A 15516-nucleotide genomic window follows, 5' to 3' on the forward strand; every position below is an offset into this window, starting at 1 on the left:
CCGAGTCGCCCAGTTCAGGGAAGCGTAGGGGCTGGGCCGGGCGGAGCCTGGGGCCAGGTTTCCCCCAGGGCGCGGGGGAGAGGCCGCCTGAGGCTCCAGAAAGATGCAGTTCTTTGGGCGGCTGGTGAATACCATCAACAGCGTCACCCAAATATTCACGAACCCTTACCGGGTGAAGGAGGTGTCGGCTGCAGAGTATGCTGCTCACACCTGCCTGAGGGAGGATGGCAGGGTGGCCCTGTATAAGAACAGCATTGCTCGCTCGTGGGACTGCCTGCTGGTGAATCCCCAGAGCCCCCAGGTTGCTTTCCGGTAAGTGAGAGACTCACTCAAGTGTGAAACGAAAGACCTGAAATATCCAGTCTTGGGACCGCAGTGCTCTGTGGCTGTGGGTGTGGGGTGAAGTGTTTGAGCAGCGGGTGGGCTCATGAGGAGTGGGAGGCCCTCGTCTGTGCTGGTGGAGGAGTCGTCATCAAAACAGCTTGTGAGAACAGGGCAGGACAGAGTCCAAACACTGTGAAAACAGGCAACTGGGAAATAGGTTCTTGGGTCAGAACATCCACAGGTATGTGCACTTATACTCGTGCCTGTTACTACTAGCCCAGATGCTAAATCTGGGGCACAGGATACTTCAGCCCAAAAGTTAACGTTCTTCAGGAAGAGAAGATGCTCTTCACTAATGATGTGGGCTCCCTTCTTCCCTTGGAACAAGTATGACACCAGAGAAGGAAGAATAGGAAAATGCCCATCACTAATGTTTGGAAAAGAACTGTTTCTCTCAGGTATATGTGGTGGAGGTTTGAGCAGGACCAACTTTGTGTTTGCCTTTCCCTCAGGCTCTTCCAGCTCGACAATGAAACAGATGCCCTGCTGCGTTTTGAGCAGTATGCTGGGCAGCTGCGCCCTTTCTACGAGAGCTCACGCCAGCCCTTGTTGCTGGAGGATCTCCAGCAGCTCAGTGACTGCTTCCGTAACCACCCCACCTGGTCCTCAGCACACATCGCAGTGGAGATTGGCCGTCGTGAGAGCTTCCGGCATAACCAAGTTCTGAGGCAAGGGACAGGGAGGGGTCTCCCGTGGGCCTGGCGCCGGGAATAAGCTCAGAAGGGCAGCCTGGGCCAGATTTGGGTATCCTGGTTTGATGTACCACAGCAGCATGGGCTGCTGCTTGGGGGAGCTTAACACCTGTGGTTACTGCAGAGGCTGAGTTTGAAAGACAAACAGCCTTGGTGTGTCTTGCCTGAACGACAGATATGGTAGAAAAGGGGGTCCGATGATTGCTGTGCAAGCTTCTTGGTGGGCTTTCAACCTGCTGCTGTTTACGTTAGAGCCCAGAGGTCTGGTGTTTGAGCTAAAGGATTGAACTGTTACTAGAGGCATTAATTAGACTCTTACAACCATTGTGGAATTGCTTTTCTGAGGGGGTTGTGGCTGACTTGGTAAACCACGAGAGAGGCGGTACAGTCTGTCTTTCTGGAAATGGTTTTTGGCCACAAGCCCTTGCTCTCTTTCTGTGGGGAAGTTCATTGAGGATAAGGGTGACTCGTGGGGAGTTAGGGGACTAATGGCAGCACTGCCACCAGGTTGCTGACTAACCTGTGTCCTGCCTTCCTTTGGGCAGCGGGAGCTGCTCCCATATGGGGGGCAGAGGAGGGAGCAGATGGTCAGGGAGAGGGTGCATGGCAGGGCTGCTTGGTGGCCCTTCCCTGTGTTCCTTCCCTGGCAAGAGGACAGGCTTCCATGAATGTCGTGGCTTATACCAGTTGGGCCCATCACAGACACAGAAGGTACCTCTGTATCAGCTCCCAGGGCAGCTGCATGTCGTTGCCTTTGCAGCCCTTCCTTGACCTCACAGTGACTCCTCTTTTGCAGCTGTGTGAACAGCACGGACAGTGAGGATGGCTGCACCCCCCTGCACCTTGCGTGCCGCAAGGGAGACATGGAGTGCCTGCTGGAGCTGCTGGAGTGCCACGCGCGGGTGGACATTACTGACAGGAACGGGGAGACTGTTTTCCACTATGCTGTGCGAGGGAGCAACCCCCACATCATTGAGGTGGGAGTGATTTCAAAGCTGGAGGGGAGTGGGACTGGAATGGGTCCTCCCTATGCTGTGTGGAGGGAGACAGGAGAATAGCCCAGGGTTGCAGGCTGGGGGGAAAAAGTCAGTTCCCTCTGCTGCAGCATCGAGTTAGTGCCCAGGGCCAGTTTCAGCCTCTTTCTTTTCCCTTTACTGGTGCTGTTTCCTGTAAGCATGTTTCAGATTCCACCCTGCAGTGGAACAGGGATCTTAAGCAAGTTTCCTCAGAAAGTGTCCTTCATTGCTGTTTGCATGAGGCCTTCATCCTGCCTTTCCTCAGGCCCTTGACTATCTGTTCTCCATCTCCTCTGAGCAGGGAGTTTGTAAGGGTGTGGGTGGCTTTCCACATTGGTTCCTCAGGTCTGTCACCTCTCCAGCATCCAGCACAAGCATGAGGCTGGCTCTCTCCTTCGGCTGCACCGCCCACATTTGCCCAATACGTGTTGTGACAGCTCTCCCTCTGCCTGCCAGACTGTCCCGGGGTTTCCTAGTGCATGATGGGGGTGGAATGAAGATCGGGGCTTGCCATGCTGTGGACCAGGGAGGTTAGGACCTTTGTATTGAAAAGGTATCCTCTTCCTTTATTTCCCTGATGGCAGTGACTTGGCTTGTTGTTACAGAAATTCTTCCAGGTCTGATCTGTCTCCTGTTTGTTTCTTTTCTCTTTTGATTCCTTGCTAAACCAGAGAAAAGAAACTCTAAATTCCCGCTCTCTTGTGTGCACCAGGGCTTGCAGGGTTTCCCCAATATGACAGTGGGATATTTTGTGTAATAAACCAGTCGAGCAGATAACAGGTCTAAAATTCACCAGAGAATAGGAAAATTCCTTCAAGCATATCCCCACATGTATATTTTAAACAGAATCCTGTTTGTATCTGAAAGCAATGATGGAGTTGCAGGGGAGGTTGAGCTCCTGGGACTGCTGACTGTCTGCAGTAACTGATGGGACAGCAGCAGGAGAGGAAACTCCTAGTTTTAGTTAGCTCATTTGGTTGGGCTGAGCTTGGCTCATGCGGTGGGAGGCCGTGGGAGTCTGCTGGGCTGTGTTTTTGAAGGTGGTGCAAGCCCTTTTCGGCTGAGGGGTCTCTGAGAAGCACCCGGACCAAAGGAAGAGGGCACGGAGAGCAGGGATAAACCCTTTGGGGAGAGAAAAGAAGGAGCACTTCCATAGCTACTGTGTTGGAAGCAGAGGTGGAGAGGACAGGCTGTAGCATTGTGAGGAACCTACTGCTCCACAGTCTGTTCACGAAACTCGGGAAGAGAGACCGTGCTCTTCCATGTCTGTCTATTTATTTATCGTCTCTTCTTCACAGCTCCTGGGCAGAACCCCAACTACTGGCTTGGACCACCTGAGCCATGAAGGGCTGACTGCTCTGCATCTCGCTTGTCAGCTGGGCAAAGAGGACATGGTTCGGTCTCTGCTGAAATGCCGTGCCAGCTGCAGCGTCGTGGGCACGCTGGGCTACCCCATCCACACAGCACTGAAGTTCTCCCACAAGGGGCAAGTAACCACTTGGGCTGCCAGAACAGGAGTCTTCCTGCAGTCTGGGGGCCTGTCTGCTTGCTTTAGGGTTGCCCAAGGCTGGAACCCTTTCAGGGCAGTCCTCAGTAGGAAGATGTCCTGTGCTGTCCTCGGCTGCATCACTGGGATGGCAAAAGAACAGAGAAGTGGTGGTGTGGAAAAGAAACACTTTCAGAAGAAAAAAAAAAATTTCCCTGAATTTTTCTCTATATATTGTGTAGTATCAGATATCAGGAGAAAGACACAGATTTGTTTTACAAAATGTTTGTGAAATACTTTTTCTCAGAATGAGCTGTGAGAAGATGATTTACTGATGCTTAAATAGTATTGCTAATTGCTGTATGTCTGTCTTTGAGTGCTCTGATCTTAATAAGCTTTCATTTCAAAGCCTAGTTATTCCCGTCTCTTGTGTGCCAAAGGTACTCTTGACTCTTAATAACTAATTCTGGAACTGAATCAAAACAGACGTGATGTTTACTCCCTGTTTTGTTTTCCCAGGAGAAATTTGATTCTCTTTGTATGTGCTTTATAATACTTAATTTTCATAGAGTGTCCATGCTGTACAAATAGGGCTCTCAAGTCAACACTACCTGCTGAAAGCTAATTTTTCAGCTTTTTGAAAAGTGCTTTCCAACATTAGAGACATATTCATGAGCCAAAAATGTGCCGAGGTCCCTCAGTTTGCAATGGGGCTTAATCTTTTGTGCATGGTTTATTTGGTGGTGTTTCAGAGTGGAGAGTGTATGCTTGTATTGTAAGTATACCTACCCACACTAGTCTATTCACAGTAGTTGTGATTTTTAACTCGTAGGGGAGTACACAGATTCTTAATTTCAGCAAGTATTTAACAATTTCAGTTTTATCTCCACATTGCCACCGAGAGAGAGGGAGAAGAATTTCCCCTTGGGTGATGAGAGTTTCCAGAAATGCCATATTCCTGTATTGGAGAAGCACCCAGTTGTTGCTCCACAACTTGAAATTGCAAAGGGGTTATCCTGCTTCCTCCAAACGCCGTGCTGCTTGTATGCTTCCTGTTGCGCCCTTCCTTTCTAAAAAGAGCAAAACCAAACTGCAGCCCGGGAATTTGCAGGTGTTGCAGAGAGCCTGCTGCTGCTGAAGGGTTTCCTGAAAGGCTCTGGGCAGGAGGCAGGTGCTGATGTGAGTGGAGGTCTTGAGTCAAGACAGCAGCCACCTATCCCTTTATCTCATTGTCTTTGCCAGGTGTGCCCAGGCCATCCTCGAGGTGGATGCCAGCCAGGTTCACTCCAAGGACCCGTGCTATGAAGCCACTCCACTGCACTGGGCAAAGAACGCAGAGGTAAATGGAGCTCATCTGTGACGAGGGCCTGCTGCTGATTTCTCCCTTTTCTGAGTGCATGTGCAGAGCTGGGGAGTGTCAGAGCCCAGCCGGCAGCTCGGTGCTCAGTTCTCTTTGCCCTGTGCTGATCGGTGCTGTTTGCCACAGGGGACGGAGCAGTAGAGCCTTGCAGTGAAACAAACTGGTGGGATGTCGTCCTTGGCTGTCAAACTGCCAGCTTGTCCCTCTTCTTTTTTCATTGGGGAATTGCAGCAGTGTTACTGTTACCCCTGGGGGGAGCTCTCTTCTCATTACTGACAGCTTAATGGAAGGAAGCAGATTGATGCCTTGAAAACTGCAGGGAGGGTGTGAGGTGGGCACAGGGTGGTGGCATGTGGGTTTTGGTCTGTCTTCTGCCAGAGAGGGGCAGATCAGGGGTGTGATATGCCATGCTAGAGCACCTGAATGGTGCTCGTTGCAAGCAGAGGACGTTCCTATGGCAGGACTGTTTTTCTTCCTGCAGTATCACATCCCTCTCAGAAATGTCCGGTGGAGTTTCGGAGCAGATATAAATCAGCTTGGCTTATAAAGGGAAGATCAAAAAGCAACCTTTTTCCCTCCAGTCTGCAAGGATTCTGGCCTGAGTAGGAAATGTTTTTATTCCATTGCTCTGAGCCAGTTGCTACACTTGCATATAAGTCCCAAAACATCCAGAAGCTCTAGCGAGATTGTGAAACCATCAACTAGTTCTGTGGTAAAAGACACAGAAACGCCATCTCCAGTGCTTTGAGCAATGCATCTGGCATCTGCCAGGCAGCTGTTTCCATGCTAAGGCTCCTTCCTCTTCCGCTGCTTTGCTTGCCATGAGACCTGGATCATTTGAGCACCCAGGTGGTTGTCCTCACTATTGCTTTCTCTCTTCTTGACCTGGCACGTGCACGCTTGGGCACAGATGACACGGCTGCTGCTTGAGTATGGCTCAGAGGTGAATTTGACCAGCCGGACGGCTGACATGGCTCTGCACATTGCGGTCAAGAGGGGACGCTTTGACTGTGCCATGGTACTGCTGACACATGGAGCTCACACCAATGCCAGAGGTCAGGATGGCAACACACCGCTGCACCTGGCCATGAAGGTAAGTTTTCTGCAGAGGCTGCTGGGAAGGAGGGAGAGGATTTTCTTGAAGGGTTGAGGCAGGGACAGACTTCTTTGAAATTCTGGCTGTTGTCTTTCATGGAGTGATCCCTTGTGGGTATTTTGGCTAGTGAAAAGAGGATGGAGGGAATGAGAAATCATGTAGCCAAGGGGACCATGGCTCTTGACTGAACTTTCTCTTGTCCCCTAGCATGACCACCTGGATATGATCAAAGCGATTGTTGTGTTTGGAGGAGATGTCGAGATCCCCAATGATTTTGGGGAGACACCAGGGCTGTTGGCAGCCAGGAGCAGCAAAGGTGAGGGAGCATGTCAGCAGCCTTACAGGGTGAATCCAGCATGCTGTCTCCCCTTGGTGGCCAAAACAGAGTCTTGGGGAGAGGTGAGAACACGCCACGTGTGGGTGATGCTTCTCCAACATGCTTTCCCAGCTTCTCGTTGCTCACAGGGTAGGCACTTCCTGAGCTAGTGGCGTAGGCTTTGTATTAATAGCCCTTGATTAATTTCTTTCCTATGAGACAGAGATGCAAGAGGAAAAGCTGGCACGCACTCCCCCTCTTTCAAGCCACAGTGTTGGGCACTGCAGGCTCACAACGGGATGACACAGTGCTGCTGAACCGCAGTGCTTCTGAACCGCCCAGGTGTAAGCAGGCACGGGTGGTTCTTCAGTGGCAAGAAGTGTGTGGCATGCACCCTTGAAGCTGCACAGCATTGGGTACCCCTGCTGTGCACAAGTCCTGCTGCCTGATGTTAGGGGGGAGATACCCAGGACATGCTTTCCCCTTCCCAGGGTCATCCCAGAGGATTTATGAGGGTCATGGCTGCTGTGGATTTAGCAGAGCCCCTCCAGCGTGTGCGTGCTCTGATTTTCTTTCTGATCTGTGACTCCCCCTTCGTCACCTAAGGTGCAAACCGGAAAGTGCTCTTAGACCTGCTGCAAACTGTAGGGACCGAACGCTGCCACCCACCCATCCCTGACTCCCCAAGCCTGGCACCATCTACCTCCTCCTTCTTCCTGGAAGGCCAACCTTCCTCGCGGAGCAGCTTCAACAGCTTAGGTAAAGCCTTCCCTGGCCCTCCCTCGCTCTCCTCCTTTCTTGCTTCACAGTGCTGTCTCAAGTTTCCTCTCAGATGGGCTGTGCTCTGGGGACTGTCTCCTGTCTCAGTTTTTGGTGACTCTGTCCTCATACAGCTGTTGTAGGATCCCATCTCTTTTCTCTGCTTTTCCTGTGTGTGTACTCTAAACTCTTGTACTCTAAACTTCTGTTTTGTAGACCCAACACAATGCAGCTCTGTAAAAAGGAAAGGGAAGACTGATTCCCCCACCCCTCTGGAAGAGGTGTAGGACTTAGTTACCTGCATGTACTTTATCCACTGGGTCATGGACAGAAGGGGAGGTACTTGCTGGTCTGTCTTGAGGACCTCCCAGTGTTGTGCTGGGCACAAGGAAGTCAGAAGTGTTGCCTGTTCAGATCCTGGAGGCGAGCAGCTGTGAGAGAGAAGGGATGAAGCCCAAGGATAAGCAACCCTGGTCATGGGGTTTATGTTATGTATAGGAAAAGCCTGCCTTAGGACACAGGATTGTGTTGTAGGTTGTGCTCTGTACTGCCCAGGCTGTGTGACTAAGCTCGTGGGTCTGCTCTAGGTGCTGGACTTTCCTCCTCTGGGGAGCTCCAGAACTCGGGCAGAGGCAGCAGGAGGGGTTAGAGAGTTGGACAGTGCGTGAGTTGACTTTGTGAGAGGCTCTGATCCTCGTAAGAGGGGCATGCAGGCACAGTAAGAGCTGCTTGTGGTCCACTTCCCCACAGGTTGGTGGTTTCCTTTGCAAAGCCACTTCTCTGGGGCTAGAGGATGACCTCCCCCCAGGCCCTGGAGTGCATCTGTGTCACCACAAGTCTCGCTGGTGATAGCAGGATTTTCTTCTCCCCGTGACCTTCTGAAGCCAACCCCTCTAGTTTCATCTTTGATGCAGTGACAGAGCAATGCCCTTTCAAGACTCTGATCCTTGAAGAGACTCCTCACCACATTCATTGTCATCCACAGCCACCCTCTGTCCTAGGTTCTGTCAGGAGGATTTAACTTCTCTCCCCCTGTTCCTTCTTCTTTTGGTTTTGCAGGCTGACTTCTCACCTAGGCTGGATTGGTGCCCTGCGCCCAGGGTGGCCTGGGTGTATATCAGCTGAGGGGTAATGACAAGCCACCCTGTCCCCACAGCTCTCCTGTCTAGGTTACCTCGCAGGAGTAGATATAGGTTTTATCTTACGGCTTGCAGTAAACTGCGTAGTGGGCACGCTGCTAGGCTCTGCCTTCTCTCTCACCTACCGTGCTCATCATCTGCTTCTACAAATCCTTTGTCTTTGCCATTGCATCTCCAGCTGCCTGCTCTAAAGGACTGGGTTTCTCCTCTTTGGTGCAGAGTTTAATCCGGGGGGGGAGCTATCTGGTGACTATGGGTAAGATGGCCTGTGTCTCCTGTGGGGAGCTTTATTCAATTGGGAAGGGATTTGGATGTTCTCTGTCTTATTATGGTGGAAGAGATTTACTGCAGGGATGGGAGGTTTTGGTACCCTGACCAAGCTTTCTGGGGGTAGAGAGAAACTAGGAAGAATAATTCATAAGAATAAAAAGTAATATTTTTTTTTCCTTTTGCGTGTTTATGACCCTCTAGGTTACAAGGACCTTCTGTATGTCTCCACAACGCTTGGACAGTTTTTGAAGGCACCAGATGTTGTGGACTTGCCCCCTGAGGGTAGAAGAAAGTAAGTGAGGAACAGCTTCTGCCCAGGCTCCTGTGCAACTTGAAAGTGAAAGCTGTGTGTGTGAATTCTCCCCACCCACACCCATGGAGGTGACATCCTCAGAGCTGACATTATTTAGTGTTGGTTGATGCTGCAGTTTTTTGCTAGAAACTTGAGCCTGTTCCTGCCTGCAGCCCTGGAGCTGCAGTGGAGCCTGACCTCAGCAGGTGAAGCCCCTGCTCTGTTCCTTCCCTCTGCTGCTGGGCGCCAGGCATTGTTTTGGCTTCGTGATTTCCCAATCTCCACCCGCTGCCTTGAGGCTCACCCACTTAGGAGCGGAGGGAGGAGTGGCACTGAAATGCTGGTAGCAAGAACTGAGGGCTATCTGCTTTTTATTTATAACACAATATCCATTACTGCGTAGTAAGAGTCTTGGATGGGTTTTTGGCTTGTGTGTAGAGGTTAGAGATGGCTAAAAAAGCAAAAGTGGTGTTGCACCAGCTCTGTTGAGGTTTATCTGACCATGTCCAGTCTTATTTGCGTCTGAGGAATCACTGCTGGATTTATTTGTTCACCAATTACGCTATCCACAGCAGCATTCTTGTTACTGGCATATTTTCCCATCCCCAGGGCCGTGTTCCCATGTGGTGAGCTGTGATTTCTAAGCTGTCCCACAGCTTCCAGTCATCTGTCTCTGTCTCTCTCCAGTCACGACCGCCTCCTGTGCCTGGATGGAGGGGGCATCCGGGGCCTGGTACTCATCCAGCTCCTCCTGGCTATTGAAAAGGCTGCGGGCCGTCCCACTCGTGAGATTTTTGATTGGATCGCAGGGACCAGCACTGGGGGGATCTTGGCCTTGGCTATTGTACACGGTGAGGACAGGGGAACAAATGGGTTTTTCGCTCTTGTGGGCTTGAATGTTCCTCTGTGGGGAGCAGATGTGGGGTGGGAGCTTCCTCTCTGAGTCCCAACTGAGATTTGTTGTCCCTGCCAAAGGAGGGAAGGGATGTTAATGAAGGAAAGCATAGGCCTGGCTTTGTGCTTGCTTCTCACGTCAGCTGGCCTTAAGCAGCCTTCTGGGTTTTGGGAAGCGTGTGGTGTCAGAGTGCAATTCTTCCCTCTCTCTCCATGGAGGTTTCATAACCGGGTGATCGGCACTTTCTGGTAGTGGGAGACTATGCTTCAAGCTTGCCTTTAATACTTCCCAGTCATGCTGATGAAGTCTGAGCAGATGACAGGCAGCCTGGGAAGGGGATGGGATTGAGAGTGGCACCTCCCATCTCCTGCTGGTCCTGGAAAGTCCCAGCTCTGATGTGCTATTTGTTCTGCCTGCTCTTCCTCCCACCCCCTGCTCCTGTTGATGCTGTTGCCTGTCTCAGGGAAGTCCATGGACTACATGCGCTGCCTGTACTTCCGCATGAAGGACATGGTGTTCCGGGGCTCTCGGCCCTACGAGTCAGAGCCCCTGGATGAGTTCTTGAAGAAGGAATTTGGGGAAAACACCAAAATGACAGATGTCCAGAAACCCAAGTAAGTCCTGCCTGGGGCTGTGCTCGTTGATGCTTTCCTGAGTGTGCTCTAGACCCCTCTCAGCAGAGATGCTCAGCCTCTACTTAGAGCAGATCTGGAGGACTGTGATGTGCAAGCTGTTGAAGCCATAAGTACTTTTTTTTTCCATTTTACTCTTATTCTGTCATGTCTTCTTCCCCAGGGTTATGGTGACAGGGACATTGTGCGACCGGCAGCCAGCTGAGCTCCACCTTTTCCGGAATTACCCCGTACCAGAGACAAAAACCTCCACTGAATACAAGACAACTGCATCTTTCAAACCACTCACTCAGCCAGAAGGTGAGTGCTGGCACGCAGCAGCCCAGCTGGTTGGCAGGGGAGGGGGCTGTCCCTTGGAGACAGAAAATTTCCTGTTCTTCCTCCCATTGCTCTGAAAATCGGGGTGTCCCAGCAGTGGCTCATCCCTGATCTTGACTTGTAGCTTGATCCAAGTGATGGTTCTGTTTTCTCTCTTCCTCCCTTGGCTTCTCTTGTATCAAGAATGGGGGCTCACTACAGAGGTTCATGAGGAAGAGGTCTGCTAGAGGGGTCCTGCGTACAGTCAGTACCTTTCCCTGGGCTCTCAGGAGTAGATTAACATAGGAAAGCTTGTGTAACTGAAGCAGGTGCAGCCCCCTTCAGCTTGCTGCTTTCTTTGTCTAGCAAGCTGGTTCACCATCGAAGTAGCAGCAATAAAGCTGGTAGAGAGTGAATTTGACCCAGGGTATGTAGAAAGAATATGAGAACATCTTTTAAAGCCCCACAAAATCATCCTGTACATCCAAGCAGAGGCCCTACTGTTGGAAGAAAGAGGCACAACTATCTAGGGCAGGGTCTTCTGGGATTGCAAGCCCTCCTGCTTTGTGTTGGTGAAGGTGAGGTGCTTCTTGCACACAGGAAAGTTGCTGCAAGAGGCCATATACTTTCTCTCTCTCCAGACCAACTTGTATGGCGTGCTGCCCGCTGCAGTGGTGCGGCTCCCACTTATTTCCGGCCGATAGGCCGCTTTCTGGATGGCGGGCTGCTAGCCAACAACCCGACCCTTGATGCCATGGCGGAGATCCATGAGTACAACAAGATGCTGATCAAGAAGGTGAGGGAAATCCTGTCCCTGACTGGTAACTGGGGTTTTATTGGCTACTGAGCCTCCCTTGAAGGGGAAGAGGGTTTGGGAGTGGATGCCTCTCTAGTGGATAAACAAGTTAGCAGTGCAGCACCCTAGAAGGGAGTGTATGGAGGGGGATATGCGCTGGGAATGGTGGCTCAGAGGTGAAATACCTCTTCTGACAAGGGTGTGAGACAGGGAGGCAGCCCCATCAGCCTGTCCTTGCTACTTTGAGCAAGAATGATTCAGTTGATGGTTGTGTGTGGCCCCTGATGCAGCTCTGCAGGGCCTTTTCCTGCCCAAAAATAAATGGAGAAGACAATGGTAGGGCACTCTGCAAGGCTCAAGAGTGAATGCCTTCTGTGGTGTGGCAAGTTTCTCAGAAAGATGACTTAACTACTGGCAGCTACTGCTCCCTGTACCTGGAATGGGAGGTGTGTTGCCAAAGGGACTGAAAGAGTTGAATTGTTTCACAGTCATCTGGTCCCAGAACTCATCTTTGGGGTGATCCCATGGGTTTGTGTGCAGCCAGGGGTGTAAGGGACAGAACAGTGCAACTGTTGAAGTCACGTGGATTATACCTGTCTCACCAGACGGTACTAAAGGGGAAGGACGGGGGAAAGAAAAGGCTACTGAGCCTTTTGCCCCAACTTTCAGAGCTTCCCCAAGACTGCTGTTGCAGACATTCTCTGCATTAGTTGTTAATCCTTGCAAACAAATCTTTTGTTTTTCCACAGGGTCAGAGGGAGAAAGTAAGAAAATTGGGGTTGGTGGTCTCCCTGGGGACAGGGAAGCCTCCGCAGGTCCCAGTGAGCTCTGTGGATGTTTTCCGCCCCTCCAACCCTTGGGAGCTGGCGAAGACCGTCTTTGGGGCCCGGGAGCTCGGCAAGATGGTGGTGGATTGTGTGAGTGCTGGGAAGAGGGGATGGGGGAAGATCCGTGGGGCTGCTTGCAGGGAGGGAGCAAACGTTTCCAGTCTTCAGCTTCTTCCTTTTGGAAGAAAATTTGTATTCCCGCAGAAATGCTCCGGCCATGGCCAGTTCAAGGAATGGGCTTAGTGGGTAACTTAAGAATTGCGGGAGCACAGCAGGTCCTGTCTACCTCTTTGGGGTTTTGAGTTCCAAGGGAGATTCTTGCAGCTGAAAGGAGTTACAGACAGGACAGTAGTCAGTGATCCTTAGGAACATTTGCATGTTCCATGCATGCAAACATTTGAGTTTGTGAAACTCTATCTTTCCAGGGAGCGCTGATTATCATCTGAGCAACCTAGACCAAAAAAAAAAAAAAAAAATCACACCTTGGAAAATGGCAATTCATTTTTCTGTAGAAAAGCTTTCTTATCACCACTGGGTAAATTAGTAAATGTAGAGAAGTGTAAGCATCACTAATAAAAAGCCATAGTTCAGAGCTGTGGTTAGGTGTATGTAATAGGCATATGTTCTTGAATGTTTCAGAAGGAAGCTCATAAAATGTTGTACAGGAAAACACTCCAAATGAATGAAAACCAAAAGATCAGAACTGAGGTTCTGGCTGTAATCTTAATTCTGTCACTTTATCTCCTTTTAGCTTCCTAAAGCCAGAAAATACCCGGAGCGGTCCTTTATTTCAGGGCTTCCCGGAAAGCTATCTGAGGATGGCCCAGAAAGCCTGCAGTAATCACAGGCTCTGCTGGTACTGGGCTTGGACAGAAACGGGTAGAGGTGAAATCCCAAGGAAGCTGTGATTCAGATCATCCTGGGGGTTTCTTTAGGGGAATCCACTCGGTGCTGTGATGGATGGAGGATCTGTAGGGTGTAATTTCTTGTGTCCCAAGGATTCAGGAGCCTTGTTCTTAAAAAAAACAACAAAACAAAACCAAACAGACAAAAGCCACCCCACTCTTGGTGGTGAATGTTGTCATCCAGGATGCCCTTGCTCCTGGTTTTCCATCTCCCTCTGTGACTTGTGCAAATTCAACTTGCTGCCAGGGGAGCCTCTTGCAGGCAGAGTAGAGTGACAGTTGGGCTCTAACTGTGGGTCTGCTTCTCCGGCAGTGCACTGACGCAGATGGCCCAGCTGTGGATCGTGCCAGGGCCTGGTGCGAGATGACTGATATCCCATATTTCCGGTAGGAGCTTCCTTTCTGCTCTCTGCACAGACTTATTTTTAGCCCTCTCACTTCAGACCTGGCTGTGGCATGCGTCATCCCACATCATGTCCCCGCCAGCACCATGCCTGCCCAGACCTGTCCCCCAGCCCCCTCTCCTCGTGCCTCAGTGGAATACCGGGGGATGCCATGGCCCGCTCTGTGAGCTGATGCACTGAGCGTGTCTTGTCTGTGGTCAGTTAGTGGGGGCTGGGGGGATGCTGTCTGACAGGGTCCTTAGGCGATGTGCATCCTGCCGTACTCCACCCTGCACTGCATGTTGTGAGGCTCAGGCCCTAGGTGGTGCAGTTGCTGAACTGAGTCTCAGCCTTGAGTGTGGTTGTGCCTTGAAGGAGGGGGAAGGCCTCTGCTCTGCAAACCTGCTAGATAAGGGGAAGTGAACGCCCAGGATGGCGGGAGCCACTCAGTGCAAGTCTTGTGCTTGGCACGCTTGCTGCCTTGTTACGCTCGTGTTTGTCCCCAGCTGGTGATGCTGTCTTGCTGTATGCAGGCTCAGCCCTCAGCTGCACACAGAGGTGATGTTGGACGAGGTGAATGACACTGTGCTGGTGAACGCTCTCTGGGACACTCAGCTTTACATCTACCAGCAGCGGGAGCAGTTTGAGCAGCTGGTGCAACATCTCTGCCGATGACCGACCCGGAGGTTCCTGTTCAGCATCCCCATGGCAAGGAGCAGCAGACCCTGGAATGGCTCGGGTTTGCCCTTGAACCAAGATGTTGAGGTGGGGGAGGGACTACTACTACTAATAATGAGGAATTAATGATATTTGATAGACAAGAGTGCACATACACGTGTATTCTAGGACACACCTATGTATTCCCAGACAGCTGTGAAATGCTGACAGTTATCTTCATACTGTAACCCCATCTCTGCTGCTGTGCTTGGTTTTGCTGCCCTGCTGTCTGACGGTACAGCCCTTCCCAGAAGCCAGAGCCCCCAGCTACCTGTCCTGAGCTGTAGCTGCTGGAGTCTGTCTCCTGTTTGTGTCCTGACTGACAAAGCACCGTGCACCTTCCCACATCATGGAATGGGCCAAGGCCAGATAAAGCTTCAGGGATTACTTGGCCCACTGGCACCAAGGTGTTTTGGAGTGTATAGTATGGGGAAAAGGGATTATTCTTCCCTTAACACACTCTGAAAGGGAGCAGAAACGCTGCAACTTTTCACAGTAGATAGGACGCATAATGTTGTGACTGGCCTTGGGAGAAGGGGGATCCTTTCCTGAGCCTGTTGTCTTCTGTAGCACCTTCCCCTTTCCTTTCCAAGATGGGCTGGCAGCACAAGTACTGACTGCGCCCAGGGTGGGAGCAGAACCCCCCCAAGACTGTTTTCATGCCACCTGGCTTGCTGTGCTACGCTTTGCTCAAGGACTGAGATGTGAAAGCCTGTCTTTACTCACAGCAAGCTCAAGATGAGGTACAATAGCCTTGGCTTGGTAGACAGATGGTTTCTCTTTATTCTTAATGTGGAACGGAAGTGCTCCAAGATCAGTTACCACTAAAAAAGCTCACCCTGTGACAATCTGGATTTACTTTTTTTTACTACTGGAAATTCCATTGTGAATGCTACACTACTCAGTGTTTCTGCAGTAAATTTTCATATTTATTAATAATTTATCTATGTATTTAGAGGTTTTCTGAGGAGTAACCTGAAAAAATGAATTTTTAGTCATTTGCTTTTGACTGGATGAACTGCTGTTGTGAACACTGGTTCTATGCAAAACTGACATGACCTGAAATAAAGAGAGGCTTGCATTTGGTTCCACTGTCATGCATTCCATGCCTGTCTTGTTGCTTTCTCTCCATCCTAGAAAGTCCCAGAGAGGTTCTGAGCTTGCAGCCTCTGAACTTCTTACAGGTAGAAAATCAGGAACTGAGCTCCTTGAGACACAGGGTTGTACCCTTCGTATGGGCTGAGGAGGTGAATG

General features: G+C 50.8%; 1 protein-coding gene across 1 annotated transcript; it reads left to right on the forward strand.

Moving 5' to 3' along the window:
- The first annotated feature begins 103 nt into the window (after positions 1-103).
- PLA2G6 (phospholipase A2, group VI (cytosolic, calcium-independent)) lies at positions 104-14524 on the forward strand. Its single transcript, XM_010073274.1, has 16 exons — positions 104-312; positions 837-1052; positions 1873-2053; positions 3391-3578; positions 4821-4917; positions 5849-6031; positions 6242-6350; positions 6957-7109; positions 8720-8810; positions 9498-9661; positions 10169-10319; positions 10501-10637; positions 11276-11430; positions 12180-12347; positions 13476-13549; positions 14079-14524. Exons 1-16 carry the CDS (start codon positions 104-106, stop codon positions 14218-14220), a joined length of 2418 nt encoding a protein of 805 aa, XP_010071576.1. The 3' UTR covers positions 14221-14524.
- The last annotated feature ends 992 nt before the right edge of the window (positions 14525-15516 follow it).

Source organism: Pterocles gutturalis, unplaced genomic scaffold (assembly GCF_000699245.1).
Source record: "Pterocles gutturalis isolate BGI_N339 unplaced genomic scaffold, ASM69924v1 scaffold23816, whole genome shotgun sequence".
Lineage (NCBI taxonomy): Eukaryota > Metazoa > Chordata > Aves > Pterocliformes > Pteroclidae > Pterocles > Pterocles gutturalis.

Excerpts from the sequence above, each read along its gene's own strand:
- PLA2G6 (XM_010073274.1), top strand. The coding sequence starts at position 104 with ATGCAGTTCTTTGGGCGGCTGGTGAATACCATCAACAGCGTCACCCAA. Across the intron at positions 1,053-1,872 it reads CGGCATAACCAAGTTCTGAG|CTGTGTGAACAGCACGGACA; the intron begins GCAAGGGACAGG and ends CCTCTTTTGCAG. Across the intron at positions 6,351-6,956 it reads GGCAGCCAGGAGCAGCAAAG|GTGCAAACCGGAAAGTGCTC; the intron begins GTGAGGGAGCAT and ends TCGTCACCTAAG.